Genomic DNA, 16,884 nt, shown 5'->3' with positions numbered 1-16,884 from the left:
CTCACCTGAGCCAAAGGCTCATGGTGAGCTTTTGTGACTGCTCAGTGTCTGTCGTCCGTCATGTGTCCGTCAACATTTTCTAAAAAAAATCTTCTTGAAAACCACTGTGCAGAATTACACCAGACTTCACAGGAATGATCCATTGGTGGCCCCCTTTCAAAATTGTTCAAAGAAGTGAATTCCATGCAGAACTCTAGTTGCCATGGCAACCGAAAGGTAAAGCTTTTAAGATCTTCTTGTCCAAAACCACAGGGCCTAGGGCTTTGATATCTGGTATGTAGCATCATCTAGTGGTCCTGTACCAAAATTGTTCAAATTATCCCCCTAGGATCAAATATGGCCCCGCCCTGGGGTCACATGGTTTATATAGACTTATATAGGGAAAATTTTGAAAATCTTCTTGTACAAAACCACATGGCCTAGGGCTTTGATATTCGGTATGTAGCATCATCTAGTGGTCATGTACCAAGATTGTTCAAATTATCCCCCTAGGGTCAAATATGGCCCCACCCTGGGGGTCCCAAGTTTTATATAGACTTATATAGGGAAAAACTTTAAAATTCTTCTTGTCTGAAATCACAAGATCTAGGCTTTTGATATTTGGTATGATGCATTGCCTAGTAGTCCTCTATCAAAATTGTTCAAATTATGCCTCTTGGGTTAAAAGAGGCCCCGCCCCGGGGTCACTTAGTTATTATATGAGGTATATAAGAAAAAATTATCTGATCCTATTTCCAAGACTGTTTAATTATAATTACCTGATGACCCCAAGTAATATGATGTCACTTGACCTGCTGACCTACTTTCTTGTTTTTTAAGATACAGCCTTGAAATTTGGATGACATACACAGTTTTGCACACCAATCGTAAAACTGAATTTCATTGACCATGAATGTGACCTACTGACTTTCTTAATATTTTTGTATCAGTTTGACATTTGAAACATATAGCTCATATTACTCAGGTGAGCAATCCAGGGTCATCATGACCCTCTTGTTTGATAAAATGGTCATTTTAATACCATTGGGTCAAGGTCAAGGTCACAGTTAACAAAAATAGAAAAATGGCTTCCACTCAATATCTTTAGTTTGGGTAAACCTAATATCAATAAACTTGGTGTGTAGATAGCTATTATCAAATACAAAGGTTGGGAATGTATTTGGGGGTCACTTGTTGTCAGCAAACTTTGTGTTTAGGTAGCTTTTATCAGGGAATCATAAATTACATATAGCAATGACACATCTACGTTTCTTATATCTGTACTTCCAAATAGCATGATTGGATGCGGTCAGATATGTGTAATAGAACATGAGTATTTTTTAAACAGAACCTGTTGGTTTGATGCAAAGTTTGAAAACATGGCTTTTGTGGAATTTCCACATTTCTTGTTTCAACTGTGCAATACAGTTTGATCTGCACCATGGAAAATAATATTGAGCCAGGCAGTGCAAGTTTTGAAAGAGGCTTTTTCTGATTTACAGTTCTTTTTGAATTATAAATATAAATAATTTCAGATGTCTGAATAAGGACTATGAACAGAGACCTTTCACCTGGGATCTTCTAGAACATCCATTCATTGCACAGGTGCCTGAAGATGTTACTAAGGTACTGTAAAAAATTCATGTAATTTAACATTGGATTCACTTTTTAATTGATAGATAAAAAAAAGTTTGATTAAAGAGAGATGAGATACCTCTAGTTTTCATCTTGATCAATCTCCTTTTTGACTCAGTTTGTGATGAACTTGGACATTATTAAGTGTTGTAAGATTTTTCCATCATTCTCAGTTTCTTAACCACCGTAGTATCAGTAGTCTTTATATTAGTATGCTTAATTCAGTAGAATTTATAAAATAGCTTAATAGAGTTGAACCTGTCTTAGTGACCACCTGTATTAAACAGCCACTTGTCTTCAGCAGTCAGTCAGCTAACTTTCCAGATTGGCTTTTTGTTCTAATTCCAATTTGTGTTGAGCAGCCAGATTGTGTTGCCAAGGAGGCAGCCAGATTGTGTTGCCAAGGAGGCAGCCAGATTGTGTTGCTCTCTTGGCTGTCTGCTTAATACAGATTTGATTGTGTGTGTATCAATACTTTTTTCTAGTATGTTCCCATGTAATTTACCACAATTGTTTCAGTAGCATATATTCACTTTATTCAAAATGATTGAGGAATTCTTAGAAACAGAAAAATTCAAAGAAAATACTGGTGTGCAATTTTTGATTTAATGAATTTCTTAATGATTTATATTTATTTTTTATAACTGTTTAGCTGAAGGAACAGTTGGTAGCCTTGACTTCTCAAGTAGAACGTATCATACATGAGCCTGACGTCACAACCAAGCAAGGTCGGCTGAAATCTCGCAAGTCCAGACAGGGACCACCACCGACAACAAATGATCTTACACAGCTGGAGGTCTTAGATGAGGTAATAAGGTAGTTTAAATCATTTCATGTAGAATCTGAAAATATTGTTGGTCAATGTACACTTTGAGAGGACTTATATTTTGACAAGAAAAATAATAAGTGTACCCACTGGACATGACTTAAACTAATTTTTTCTATTTTAAGGTCAAACGAGGTTATATCAATACGTTTATAGAAGGGAAATTTTAAGGATTCAATTTGTATAATATGTCAATTGTTCCATGTATGATGAGCAAAATGTTGTAGAGTAATGGTCAAAAATACTCTATTCTGTATAATGCCATATTCTTTCTGTATTTTCTTTATTTGCTGTTTGTTTTATTTGGTTTTACGTCATACCAACACAGTTGATGTCATGCATAGAAATTTGTAGAAATAATGTTTCACTTTAGATTGATGACATCGTTATCAATAAATGAAATTTTTTTCAGGAGTCAATTGTAGCCCAGCTGTTTACACGTTATACTCAAGGAATTATTTACACATATATCGGAGATATTCTGCTGGCAGTAAATCCGTTTTCCTCCCTCACCATTTACAATGAGGAACACTCACAGATGTATATGAATGCAGCAAAGGGAGATCACCCTCCCCATATTTTTGCCATCGCCGATCAAGCATATCAGATGATGGTACACCAGAAAAAGCATCAGGTAAAAATCATCCCATATATGCCTAGCTATAAGTTGTCTTTTTTATAACTAAATAGTATGTGACCTTACACATGAATATGTCATACATTAGGTTCATTGTATGAAAGTTGGTCTGTTAGTAGAACATTTGGTTTCTGATCATCAACTAGAGAAAGACTTCAGCCTACAATCGTCGCATTTGTAGGATAATTGCCTGTAAACAGTAAATGGCCTTTATTGTTTCTTGAGTCAAAACTCCTAAGGTCAAGGTCACAGTGACGTTGTGACTGAGAACAGTTTCTGATGAATTACTTGAGAAAGCTTGAACCTACTGCTGGCAGACTTCATCAGATTAAGGGTAGTCCCTGGAGTAATCTATTTTTTGTGTCAGTCAAACGTTCATATTGACCTTGAGTGGTCTGTGAACAAGTCAGTTTAAAAAGTGATTATTCTATATTTTTGAGTACGATTTCCCTCATTTTGCATTTACAGTTTTTGTTTCAGCAATATTTATATTTCGATTGTAAATGTTTATCATTTGTATGTAGGTTTGCAATGAGCATGCTGAAATTGTTGCATTAAATGGTGTACCAGTTGATTTCACTGAATTTTTTTATATTGACAGTGTATTGTGATCAGTGGTGAATCAGGGGCAGGGAAGACAATGAGTGCTAACTTTCTGGTGCAGCAACTCACACAGCTTGGCATGGTAAGTGAAAACTTTCTAATAGAGAGAGGGTCATTCCATGGATTTAAGGCGGCTGACTTTATATTGAATGATTTGAACACATCTTGCCAGTTGAAAAATCAGTAATGACTGAACTGCACTGCAGTGTCACACTGAAATCGAATTAGTCGGAATGATTTTTTGTAACATGCCAACATCTTCCAATTTTGAAAGCAAGTCACTTTCAAGTAGATTGTTTATTGTAACATAATCTATATCAATAGTGTGTTCACATATTTACAATAAGTCACAACTGTATAAAATCTTTTTGACTTGGTGATGTCTGCAAATAGTAGAGAAAGTGCTGGATACAGACCTGTTTTTTGTTGTTACAGGCACCTAACCGTGATTTGGAGGAGAGAATTCTGCAGGTCAACCCGTTGATGGAAGCTTTCGGAAATGCCAAGACTGTTATCAATGATAACTCGAGCAGATTCGGCAAATATCTAGAAATGTTCTTCACTGAGAATGGAACTGTCACTGGAGGTGTGTAAACATGGATGTGTGACATTTCAGTATAAAATTCCATAATTTATCTTATTTTAAAATTCAGTGATGTGCATGTAATTTTTTACCATAGAAAGGAATTTAATGAACTTAATAAAAAAATACAGATTAAAATTTGGAAAAAATGATTCCTGCTTAAGTTATGCTTGTATGCAAAGAAAGTGTGTAATTTTTCATACTGAAGATATAATTATTTCAAGCTTAAATTTATACTTTTATTAGATTGTAATAATTAACTCATTAGCTCTGTTTTCAAGCATTTGATATCATTTTTATCATACCTTACAGCTAAAATCACAGAATACCTCCTGGAGAAATCCAGAGTTATCTTTCAAGCACAGTAAGTATAGAACAGTTCAGTCTGGATTATTACCCTGTCATTTCCTGTACACTGTATCTAACTGAGCATTGTTCAGCCTATATGAATGCAAAGAACAGCAATGTGTTACTGGTCTGTAATAATCTAGAGAATATCTAAAGTTTCGTGGTAAAATTCAGGATAAGGAAAACGGGCCATGGGTTTAAGGTTCTACTCTACTAAATAAAATTGCTAATTTCAGGTGAGACTGGGATAATGGAGGATAATGGAGTCCATTCAGTATCTGTGTAATATAATTCCCCTTAAGCCGGTGCTAGGAGGCTTGAAGAGTGTCACATTTTTCATGAAAAGACTCGCTTAACCAAATCTGCTATAATTATTTTACTAGGTCACATTGTCTGTTTTCAAAAGGTCTTGTTACAGAATTTATTCAGATTTTCTGGCTTTATATCAGTACTTTATACCTTGCATATAAAACAACAAGGAAAAACTTCTCAAAATGGTACAGTCATCTGCATCTTGCACCATCCTACAAAAATCCCAAAGTGCCTAACTCTTCTGCTGGAATCATCCATGGAAGATACTGTTGGGCTGTGAGTTCTGATATGTACAGACATTTTTGCCATGATTCTAAGTTTAGTCCTATGGTTGTAAAAGAAATTAGAAAAATAATTTTTTGAAAAGAAATTTGTTTAAAAAATAATTTAGACATCAAGATAGGTAAAATAAAAATTCAGTAATTATGTTATAATAATGAAGACCACGGGATACGCCAGTCCATGTAAATACTGCAATAATAATGGTTAAATATTTGAACATGTCTACAGAAAAGAAAGCTAAAACATGTTTGTTTATGTCTTAAAGAAAACAACAATCCTTTGTTCTAAATCAGTTGTAGAAACAACAAAGTCATTATCTTTGCTTAGTTATCTATGAAAGTTTACATTTGTTTTGTTAGTAATAACATCAAGGTGCACACACTGAAAAGGTTTGACAAGAAAATTTACACCAAAATGCATTACGGCGTAATTAGTTTTAATTGTAAAACTCTTAGTTACAAGAAAACACAGTATTGTCTGATGTTGTTTCCACAATAACATGAAATTGTCCCTGTTTTTTTCAAATTAATTGAAACCACAAAAAATGTATGAAGTTGATATCTCAAAACCTGCTGTAACTTTTGACAAAAAACATCCTATTATTCCCTATTCAGCAATTTATAGAGTATCAAAATTCATATTCATATATCAGATCTTTCAAAGAAGTCTTTTTATAGCCAATAAATAAAAAAAAACTTTAAACAGTTTGAGAAATCCTGTCCACTTAGTAATGCTCATGTAGGCATTTGAGACCAACAACACATTCACCATATTTCATATTACCGAAGATTAAATCCTTTACTACTTTTTCCTTACTTTCCAAATTATTTTGTGAAATATAAGATTATTTTTCTGTTTATAAACTAAAAATATAATTATCCAGAACATTAAAGTTAGATTAGTCAGATCTAAATTTTTAAAAATTGTCTCCAGGTGATACAGTGTAAAGGATCCCTGTGGCACCACGGCCAAGTGGTAAAGGTCACTGACCAGATAATTTGCACCTCACCACTGTGTGTTCAGAACCTGGCTTATTGTGTAGAATTCTTTTGTTGTATTTAGCCATCCTGCTGGCTGATTTCCACGTGCCTGAATTAATGTGCATATTAAGGGCATCAGAAGCTAAAAAGTCATTGTTTAACCTATAAAAACAATATAACCTCAACATAGCACATTCCTCCCTACAAAGGCAGATGTTTTCTTTCCTATTCTACTTATTTATTCAAAGTCATTTATTAATAAGCTGTCCATGGCAACATCTTTACAGCAAACACATTTCAGTCTTCCAAGTGGTGGTCACTCCTAGAGAGGTTGCACTGTACCTGCCATGATTCATGTTGTCAGTAACATTGTGGAAATCTTATTGTGGTGTGTTCCTTATGTTGCAGTAAGTGTGCTCATTGTTGCCAAGGATTCTAAATATCTTTAACATTTAGCAATTCTAACAGTTCAGTTCTGAAATTTCTATGACCTCCACAATGATTTCCTGAACCCAGTCGACCGCCATCAAACAAACCAGCTCAATATAGTCATATATTACTGTTTTATCATGCAGTCAAACCTGTATTAAGCAGCCAGCCAAGGGAGGGGCACAGTCTGACAGGTGTTTCATGCAGGTGGCTTGTCAACACAAGTTGAAATTAGAACAAAAATTCAATTTGGGAAATTATCTTACTGGCTGTTTATGGCAAGGTGGCTGCTTTACACAGGTGACTGTGAATCATATTTAACTGTTTCATCAGTGCAATGTAGATTTTTGTATACTTCCTCAGGGGTGAACAGAATTTCCACATATTTTACTATGTACATGATGGGTTACCTAGTGAGGACAAGAGCCACAAGTATCATCTTCATGAAAATGCAACTTACAGGTACGATTGGTATTTATACATATTTATACAGGGGTGACCTTTTTGTCTGGTCTTTGTTTGTTTTCTCCATTTGTAAATCTAAAAGATTGCAAAGCCAGAAACTTGGATTTGATATTGGTCCCAGAATGCAGCCATGCCATTGGTCTGTTACCATGGTTACATTGTCCACATATTCTAAGTATCAGACCGGTAATGTTGCTATGAATTTTTGAAACACAGTGAGTGTATACCTGAAATGCAAGAAAAATGTACTTGATGAATGAAAGACAAAACACAAAACAAAACCAAAGCTCAGTGTTATTTCTACCCTATGTGATGTTGGCAAGAATAATATTTCATAAGAATGTATACATATATGTATTGCACATGTATGGTTGTTTACAGGTATATCAGTGAGCATAGCAGTTCTCAACCAGAGATGGTGACCTTGTCTGTAAACAGGGTCAAGTTCAAGGCCATTCAGCATTGTTTCAGCATTATTGGATTTAAGGAAGAGGTAAAGTTCTTTACATAAGTGTTCAAATTTTTCTCCAGTTTGGTTCAAGAACGTGTAAATTTAGTACATTTGTATTGGGTAAATATATTACTTTCTGATTTTGGTCTGTAAATACACAAACAGGTTTCTCCAAAAAGAGCTCTAAAACATGTCATTGTGACTTACATAAGACTGCTACAAGTTGCTTATATGCTAACATTGGCTTCAGACCTAACTTGGATATAGTTCCTTCATTGTAAGAAATCATTCAGCCATCTGTTTAATTGATATAGTGTATTAATGAAAGTATGCCACAAAAGGCTTCTCATACCTTACCTCATCAGGGAAAAGCTGTAGAATCATCTTTAGCTTTACCTCGAGAAATGCAAAGGGCTATCTTACTCTGCTTGATGTCACCATCGCCACGGCAATTTTCAGTTTCTGTTTTTCTATTCTGTATTGTTCCTTGCTATCCCCTCACAAGAAACCCACCGAAAATGTAAAACAATATCTGCCTCTTATTTTTACTTTTGCATCCTCTGTTTTCTGTCATTTTCACCTCTTTTGGCAAGCATTAAAATTTTTTGTTTAGCTGAGCTTATTGTTTTATCTTAGCCTTCAGTGTGACTGCTGTAAATGAGAAAAAATGTTCAAAATCTTAGGGTTTAGTAAAAATAGTATGTAGTCTTAATTTAAAATTATGTTAATTTTACTGTTTTCTGCAGAATTTCTAGTTGCGAAATTAAATATTTCACAAATAAGCTTAAAGGAGAGATTATGTTAAAAACAGAAACACTTCAAAATTTTTCTTTAACCCTTAGCCTGCTGGCGGCAAGTGATTTTGCTTTTGCAACCAGTGCAGACCAAGATCAATTTGCACAGATGTGCAGGCTGATCATGGTCTGCACTGTTCACTATTTATCATTAAATGTCCAATTAACACCCTTTAAATGATAAGTGATGCTGCCCAAATTGAACGATGGACCTGTCCATTTTAGAAATTTAGCAGAGTAAAGGTTTAAAAAAAGGAAAATTTGTGATGTTTGGACTTTTTCCATTTTTTATTTTGTTTCATTGAGAGCCCAAGTAATGTAATTAATCTGGTATGTAATCTGTAAACATGCAAAACCTAGGAGAGATTTTGGACAAAAGAGGTAAACAGAACAGGATATGGATATACTATAAACTACTATAAACAATATAACACAAGTCCCTGAACAAAGTCTGCTTTTGCATGGGGGTACAGGAACAAAATTAAACCTCGAAATCACCCAAAAGTACATGTACCTCTGTATTCCAGTTTATATACATGTATTCACAAATGTAACACTTAAAGGTGTATCACTTCTTTGTAGTTACATCATCGGATGCTTTCTTTGAACCTTAAAAATGGAAGTTCCGACCATTAAAATAATTATTGGACAGATTGTTCATGTGAAAATTGATTGTGTAGCATTTTGTTCTAAAACTGTTTAAATGTATTAAAAGAAATTTAAATTAGAAATACTTCATGGGAGAAAACAGTTCTCAGAATGCTATTTGGATTTACTTTCATTATGTTTATATATTCAACATGTGTTTGTACTTTGCATTCAAACAGGAGGTGTCTTCAATATTTGGAGTCATAGCAGCTATCCTTCACACCGGCAATGTAGAATTTGTAGAGAAACAGTCGAAGGGCCATACTGGAGATGGTGTGGAAGTAGCTAACACAGAACTTACAGATATAGGTAAGATAGGTCAAACTTCACACAGGCAATGTAGAATTTGTAGAGAAACAGTCACAGAGCCATACTGGAGATGGTGTGGAAGTAGCTAATTTTAAAAATAGAACTTACAGATATAGGTAAGATAGGTCAAACTTCACACAGGCAATGTAGAATTTGTAGAGAAACAGTCACAGGGCCATACTGGAGATGGTGTTGAAGTAGCTAACACAGAACTTACAGATATAGGTAATATAGTTTACACTTTACATGGGCAATGTAGAATTTGTAGAGAAACAGTTTCAAGGTCACACAGAAGACAGTGTTAAAGTGGCTAACACAGAACTTATTAATGCAGGTAATATAGTCCAAAACATTACCCTGTAAAACACTGGGGTAAAATGATAGACCTAAAGTAGTTTGTATAAGAAGTTTTAAGTTGTTGTAGAGTTATTAAAAATTGTAAACTTTGCAATGCTCATTTCTTCCAAAATGTAGGCTTTAATATTCACAATAGCTCTATTTTCTCTCATATCCCTAACAAAGAGATTAGCAAACTTAAAACAGTTGTAAATTATCCCAAATAGAGTATAGGCAATATAATGACCTTTTTTTGTTGATTCACCATAAAATATAACTCATTTATTCTGTTAGAGTAACCAGCTACCAAGTGTAAATTCTTAGCAAGTAGAATATGGCTTGTGTCTGTAATATGATAATATGGAGAAGTAAAATCGCACATGAAATATTCAAAATTTTAATTTCAGTTGCAAAACTGCTGGGCTTGGAATCAAGAGATCTGATAGAGGTATTGACAACAACAGGAATGGTTGCACGTGGTGAAGTGATCATTCGTGAGAACACTATGCACGAGGCACTGGATGTACGAGATGCCATGTCAAAATCACTGTATGGAAGGCTGTTCAGCTGGATTGTTAACAAAATCAATATTTTACTACAACCAGATAAGGAGATGTATAAGCTGTGAGTAGTTTACCCTGTACAGTGAATTTATTTGTTTGCGTAAAATTTATTAACCTTTAGCCAGCTTGCAACAAATGATTCTGCCATTGCGGCCAGTTCAGACCAAGATCAGCCTGCAGAGACGTGCAGGCTAATCATGGTGCGCACTGTTCACTTTGCGGTCAGTAAATTTACATAGAACACACCTTTGAATAATAAGTGGTACTGCCCAAATTAAATGATGGACTGGTCCATTCTGAAAATTTAGCAGGGTAAAGGTTAATAGTCTCATTATCATGTCAGTAAGGGCTTTACTGCTGTCAAAATTTTAATATTTATAACAACGTTGGTAATACGATTTGGTATCAGTAACTAAAATACCTTTTTGCCCTTTGAAGCTTTATCCAATTTAAACAACAGGTGAGTGTAAAGCTCATCCTCATTTTCATTTTGATGTAAATGAGATGTAAAACCGAATCGGATCATAATCAAGAAACTGTGAACTTACTCATTGAAAACCACAACAAGACAAAATGTATGTTCTCAATAGAGGATGCCTTTAGGCTCAGTGGTTCTCAAATACCAGTATATGTTTGATTAATTAGTTTTGCATACAAGTTATTCTCATGCTACATAATTAAATGAGAAACAATTCAAGGTAATTTTTAGCAGCTGACATACTTCAAGAAACAATCTAACTGCTACTTGAACTGTTGATATGCAAAAGGATGCATAAAACAGTTCTAGCATGCCAAAAATATAAACCAGTCTGAGAGTACAGTTCTTGGTCATGGAGACGTTTTGAAAATTTTTTATGCCCCTGGCATCTACTGATGCGGGAGGCATATAGTGATTGTCCTGTTCGTTTGTTCGTCCGTTCGTTTGTCTGTTCGTCTGTCCGTACGAGGTTAACCAAATGGAACCGTTTCGTCTAGCATCAGTACCCCTTACTAGAATGACTTGATACTAATGCAAATGTAACCTGTGACCATTCCTCATCTTCAGACTTCATCTGACCTCAGTTTGACCTTGACCTTGACCACATTTTGGACTTAGGTTGCTTTATATGGACCATCTCTTGGTTAACCAAATGGGACTGTTTCGTCTAGCATCAATACCCCTTACAAGAATGAATTGACACTAATGCAGATGTAACCTGGGACCATTCCTCATTTTGAGACATCACCTGTCCTCAGTTTGACCTTGACCTTGAACTTGACCTCGTTTTGGACTTAGGTTGCCTTGTATCGACAAGGATGCCACCGGGGCATCAAGCGTTTATTGAACGCTGCTTCTTGTTTAAATATAATTTTTATTAAACCCAGAGTGTCTACATGTTTATCTTTTTAAGCAAGATTTGCCTCTACATTATAGCTTTCAAGCTTTTATCATGAATTGAACTTCCTATTTGTTTCAGTTATATACAATGAAGACACAAAACAATTGTTTTCTGGTTTTTATTTACAGAGAGAAACTGAACATTATTGGTCTACTGGATATTTTTGGGTTTGAGAATTTCCCGAGCAATTCTTTCGAGCAATTGTGTATCAACATCGCTAATGAACAGATTCAGTATTACTTTAATCAGCATATCTTTGCATGGGAGTTGGTAAGTTGAACCAGTGGTTTACTCTATATTGTAGGGTTGTCTGGATCTAAATGTTTATCATTTTATGGTTTTCCCAGGCATCCATCAGCCCATGGCTGAAATTACAGTTGTATGGTACGTTGGTCTTCATCCACCATTTAGAGCTAAAAAGTGACAAAATGACTTAATATAAACAAAAATAAACACAGATAGATACTTGGAACTCGTGTAGGATTTGTAAACTTCCTTTGTAGGATACGCACTTGAAAGCTTCTATTTGCAGTTCAATGTAATTTCAAGCAAATTATTACTCTAAAGAGAACAACTTATCACTTAGCTTGAAGTCTTTGTAATGTAAGACAGTTCAACCCTTGTAAGACTCTGACCTGGATTGTTTTGACTCCTGTGGTTTGAAGTGAGATTGTTTTGACTCCTGTGGTTTGAAGTGAGATTGTTTTAAGTCCTGTGGTTTGAAGTGAGATTGTTTTGACTCCTGTGGTTTGAAGTGACGATGTGGTAAAAGACGTTGTGTCTGAAATCATTCATCCTCCACCTTTGATTCGTCTGAGGAAGTTGGCAGTTACTTGTGTAGAACAGGTTTGTACTGGTACAGAACCCAGGAACACTGGTTAGGTTAACTGCCTGCAGTTACATAACTGAATACTGTTGAAAAAATGGCGTTCAACCAAAAAAAAAAATGTTTAGAGCAAGTGACAACTAAGGCAAGTTCAACTGTATTTACTCTTACCTTTAACAGCAAGAATACCAGAATGAAGGTGTAGATGGCAGTGCAATCACATTTGTTGACAACCGACCCCTTCTAGACATGTTTCTGATGAAACCCATGGGTCTTCTGGCATTACTTGATGAAGAAAGTCACTTCCCAAAAGCTACAGATTGGACGCTAGTGGGTAAGAATAAATTAGCTGTATACATGTACTTTTTAGCTCGACTTTCAAAGAAAAAGTAGAGCTATTGCACTCGCCCCTGCGTCAGCGTCGCCGTTGCCGTTGGTTAAAGTTTTTTGATAAAGTCAAATATCTCTGTTACTATCAAAGCTATTGACTTGAAACTTAAAATACTTATTTACTATCAAAGTCTGCACCAGGAGAAACAATCCCCATAACTCTGATTTGAATTTTGACAGAATTATGCCCCTTTTTAACTTAAAATTTTTGGTTAAAGTTTTTAATAAAGTCAAATATCTCTGTTACTATCAATGCTATTGACTTGAAACTTAAAATACTTATTTACCATCAAAGTCTACACCAGAATAAACAATCCCCATAACTCTGATTGAATTTTGACAAAATTATGCCCCTTTTTAACTTAGAAATTTTTTAATTTTTTTTTTATAAAGTCAAATATCTCTGTTACTATTAAAGCTTTTGACTTGAAACTCAAAATAGTTATATACAATCAAAGTCTGCACCAAGAGACACAATTCCCATAATTCTGGTTTGAATTTTGACAGAATTATGCCCCTTTTTAACTAAGAATTTTTTGTTAAAGTTTTTGATAAAGTCAAATATCTCTGTTACTATCAAAGCTTTTGACTTGAAACTTAAAATACTTATTTACCATCAAAGTCTACACCAGGAGAAACAATATCCATAATTCTGGTTTGAATTTTGACAGAATTATGCCCCTTTTTAACTTAGAATTTTTTGTTAAAAGTCAAATATCTCTGTTACTGTTAAAGCTTTTGACTTTAAACTCAAAATAGTTATTTACTATCAAAGTCTACACCAGGAGGCACAATTCAGATAACTCTGATTTGAATTTTGACAGAGTTATGTCCCTTTTTAACTTAAAATTTTTTTACTGGCAAAGCTCTAATTCAGAGCCAAGCACTGAGAAAAGCCGAGCGCGCTGTCTTACGGATAGCTCTTGTTATATTTGAAATATGATACAAGTACTTCCATTCAGGGGTGACTTTAACAGAAGCTGGACGGTGTAAGTGGGACCTATACCCTCATGCACTTCTAACACACACAAAACTGTTTTGTTACATTTAGTGGAAACTGCAAATTAATGTTTCTTTTATTAAGTTAACCCAAAGTTTCCTTTTATAAAGTAAAGAAAACAAACAAAAACCTAAACACACAAATATTTGATTTCAGAGAAATTTCATCAGAATGTGAAAAGCCATTACTACAGTCGACCAAAAGCAACTTCAAGCTTGCATTTCAGCATTGATCACTACGCTGGCAGGGTAAAATATGATGCTGCAGGGTTTCTTGAGAAAAATCGAGACCGACTTCCGGTGGAGGTGGTGAACCTGCTCCGTGCTTCGGACAACAGTGTAGTGAGGTCGCTGTTCCAGACACCCCTTACAAAAACAGGTATAAATTGAAGTTTGTTTTGTGTTTGTCAGACCTCTGCATTTGCATTGCATTTTTGATAGATTTTTCTTGGAACCTACCCATAAAAGCAATATGTTGTCAGTATTATTTTTATGTCCCCCTTAAAAAAATGCAGGGTTTGTTTGCTAAGTGTTGGTCATTTATCAATACACCATTTGGTTTCCAAACAGTATCAGTGAATGGAATGCTATGACCTACAGTCCTCATACTTAAAGAATGACTGTTGACCCATATTGTTTTCGGAGTCAATAGGTCAATGGTCATGGTCACAGTGCCCTGGAGACTGAAATCAGTTTCCACTGAGTAAGTCCAGAATGCTTTGCACTACAGTCACTAAATTTCGTAGAGTGAAAATAGTTTAACCGATTTACAAGTAAACACTGCTTTGGCCTTCAGATGCCAAACCTCATAGGTTGATAAACAGTAGTCAGATAGATGAACCAGAGAATATCACTATACAACTTAATAAAGACTAGTTGAAAAAAAAGTAGTATTTTCAGATTTGTATTTCTATGAAACTTGAAGAGTTGATGGAAATTAAAAACATTTGGTCCTGGCATTTTTTTTGAATTCATGTACTATGCCTTCGCTTATTCCGATTACTCTGTTTCTAAATATCTCAAAAGATAAGGTCATGCATTAACTATGTCTGTTCTATTTGGGTAGGTTCCTTTGGTCTTGTGTTTATTCCTTGCACCATGTTGCACAAAGAGAATATATTTCACCTTGACACCCCTTGGTCAGTACTAATGGAATGTGTGCTACACTGAGAAGGAGATTTCATTAGTAATAAATAGGGGTAAAAGGAATGATATGTTCTAATTTTTTAATAAATCTGAATAGTTTAACTTTACATTTTAGCAAGTAAGTCATCAGTAGAATCTGCTTTTTTTTCCATTTGACTTAAAGGGGCTTGCCTGCAGAAAAGACGTTGCAATATCGAAGATTCTCAAGCAGCAAAATTTATGGATTTCCGACAACCAGTCTAAATCATTTCAGTTGTTATTACTGGAATATGATGTATGTAATACAGCAAAAGCTATGTCTGTCATTTTTAAGTGTTTTTGTTTGTTTTTTTTTACATATTCTTCAAACTTCAAACTGACGCATGCCCCTTTAAATCTATTAAATGACTGAAACATAGAGTAAGAGTAATTTCTGTTTTGTGTGAGTTTTGGTTTCTTTTATTTTCTTTTGTGTGATTTCTAGTTTGTACAATGTATAAACAGAACATTCTATTTATGAAATTTAAAAATATAAATAAATGTTTACAGTAAGCAGGGATTTAGGTAAGGCTTTCCCCTCTGTTAGGAGTTCCTAAGGTAGGAGAGTAACAGGTTATAGGTTCGAACACTTCCAGATGGTGTAGATATGACTGTAGAGGTGCTAAAATATGTTCTAACACTTATCTCCTATTAATATTTTAATATTAAAGTTTAATTGTTTGACCACATTATGTAGATTTGATGGTAATAGATGTTAGAAGACTGGGAGAGGGTTATTAAAATTACAAGTTAAATAACAAGGACTGATATTTAATTTTAGTGCAACTGTACTTAGCTACTAGAGAGCTTTCCTACTCCTGTCCGTCCACGTCTGCAGCTTGGTTAAAGTTTTGGTGCATTTTCACTTTGTATCTGTTATTCCTTGATAGATTTGCTTCAAACTTAAAGTAGTTGCTCCCATTCATCACCCACATCATATGACACAAGGGCCATAACTTTCAAACCAATATTTCATTAATTATTATCCCTTTTTACATACAATTTCAGGTTTCACTCTCTCATTTATTACTAAATGAATTAATTTTCATTCAGACTTTCACATCACCACTAACATCATATGATTCAAGGTCCCAGGTGTAATATCATAAAATAGAGGTCAGTAGGTCAAAGGTCAAGGCCACAATAACTCGGAACAGTTAAAACGATTTCCAAATGAAAACTTGAGAATGCTTGGGCCTAGGATCATTAATTTTGGTACACAGGTGTAACATCATAAAATACAGGTCAAGTTCAACTAAGATCAGCAGGTCAAGGGTCAAGGTCACAATGACCCGGAACAGTTGTTTCCTGATGATGACTTGAGAACGCTTGGGCCTAGGATCATGAATGTTTATAGGGATGTTGATCATGACCAGCAGATGACCCCTATTGATTTTGAGGTCAGTAGGTCAAAGGTCAAGGTCACAGTGACCTAGAACAGTTAAAACATTTCTGGATGATATCTTGAGAACAGTTGGGCCTAGGGTCACAAAACTTAATATGGAGGTTGATCATGACCAGCAGATGACCCCTATTGATATTGAGGTTTGACTTTGACATTGGCTCACTTCTGTGACAAGGCTGTAATGTGGGTGTATAATTCATCACCCTTGTGACAGCTCTAGTTATTTCTGTTTTATACTTAGAAATTCTGGTTAAATCTTTCTGACCCTTTCATTCTGTATTTGTTATCACTAAATGGATTTGACTCGAGCTTAAACTGTTGTCCCACATCATCATCCACATAAGGAGTATTAATCACTCCAGTGTTAGCTCTAGTTTCCTCAGATAAGACCAAGTTTTTATCAAGCACCAAAAAAGTCGAGAGCACTGTCACTTATGACAGCTCCTGATGTTAAACTTTAAGAAGATTTAATAAAGCAGTGAACAAGGTTTTTAGAATGGCATAATTATGTCTCCCACCACACAGTGGTGTGGGAGACATA

General features: G+C 35.0%; 1 protein-coding gene across 9 annotated transcripts in view; it reads left to right on the top strand.

Annotated features, from left to right (window-relative positions):
* LOC123538663 (myosin-IIIb-like) overlaps window positions 1–16,884 on the top strand; it is a 79,429-nt gene that overhangs the window by 18,117 nt on the left and 44,428 nt on the right. For 6 of the 9 annotated variants that reach the window (XM_053530607.1, XM_053530604.1, XM_053530605.1 and 3 more), the window contains exons 8-21: window positions 1,515–1,605; window positions 2,267–2,422; window positions 2,853–3,074; window positions 3,679–3,762; window positions 4,116–4,266; window positions 4,576–4,627; window positions 6,978–7,076; window positions 7,461–7,572; window positions 9,152–9,281; window positions 10,025–10,241; window positions 11,688–11,829; window positions 12,566–12,719; window positions 13,932–14,153; window positions 15,449–15,463. In XM_053530607.1, the coding sequence (XP_053386582.1) occupies window positions 1,515–1,605; window positions 2,267–2,422; window positions 2,853–3,074; window positions 3,679–3,762; window positions 4,116–4,266; window positions 4,576–4,627; window positions 6,978–7,076; window positions 7,461–7,572; window positions 9,152–9,281; window positions 10,025–10,241; window positions 11,688–11,829; window positions 12,566–12,719; window positions 13,932–14,153; window positions 15,449–15,463 (1,847 nt within the window). The remainder of the gene's footprint in view (window positions 1–1,514; window positions 1,606–2,266; window positions 2,423–2,852; window positions 3,075–3,678; window positions 3,763–4,115; window positions 4,267–4,575; window positions 4,628–6,977; window positions 7,077–7,460; window positions 7,573–9,151; window positions 9,282–10,024; window positions 10,242–11,687; window positions 11,830–12,565; window positions 12,720–13,931; window positions 14,154–15,448; window positions 15,464–16,884) is intronic. The other 3 variants (XM_053530608.1, XM_053530606.1, XM_053530603.1) reach the window with 1 other exon arrangement.

The sequence above is a fragment of the Mercenaria mercenaria genome, chromosome 18, assembly GCF_021730395.1.
Source record: "Mercenaria mercenaria strain notata chromosome 18, MADL_Memer_1, whole genome shotgun sequence".
Lineage (NCBI taxonomy): Eukaryota > Metazoa > Mollusca > Bivalvia > Venerida > Veneridae > Mercenaria > Mercenaria mercenaria.
Note: the sequence above shows the minus strand (reverse complement) of the source record. Positions and strands in the feature narration are given on the sequence as shown.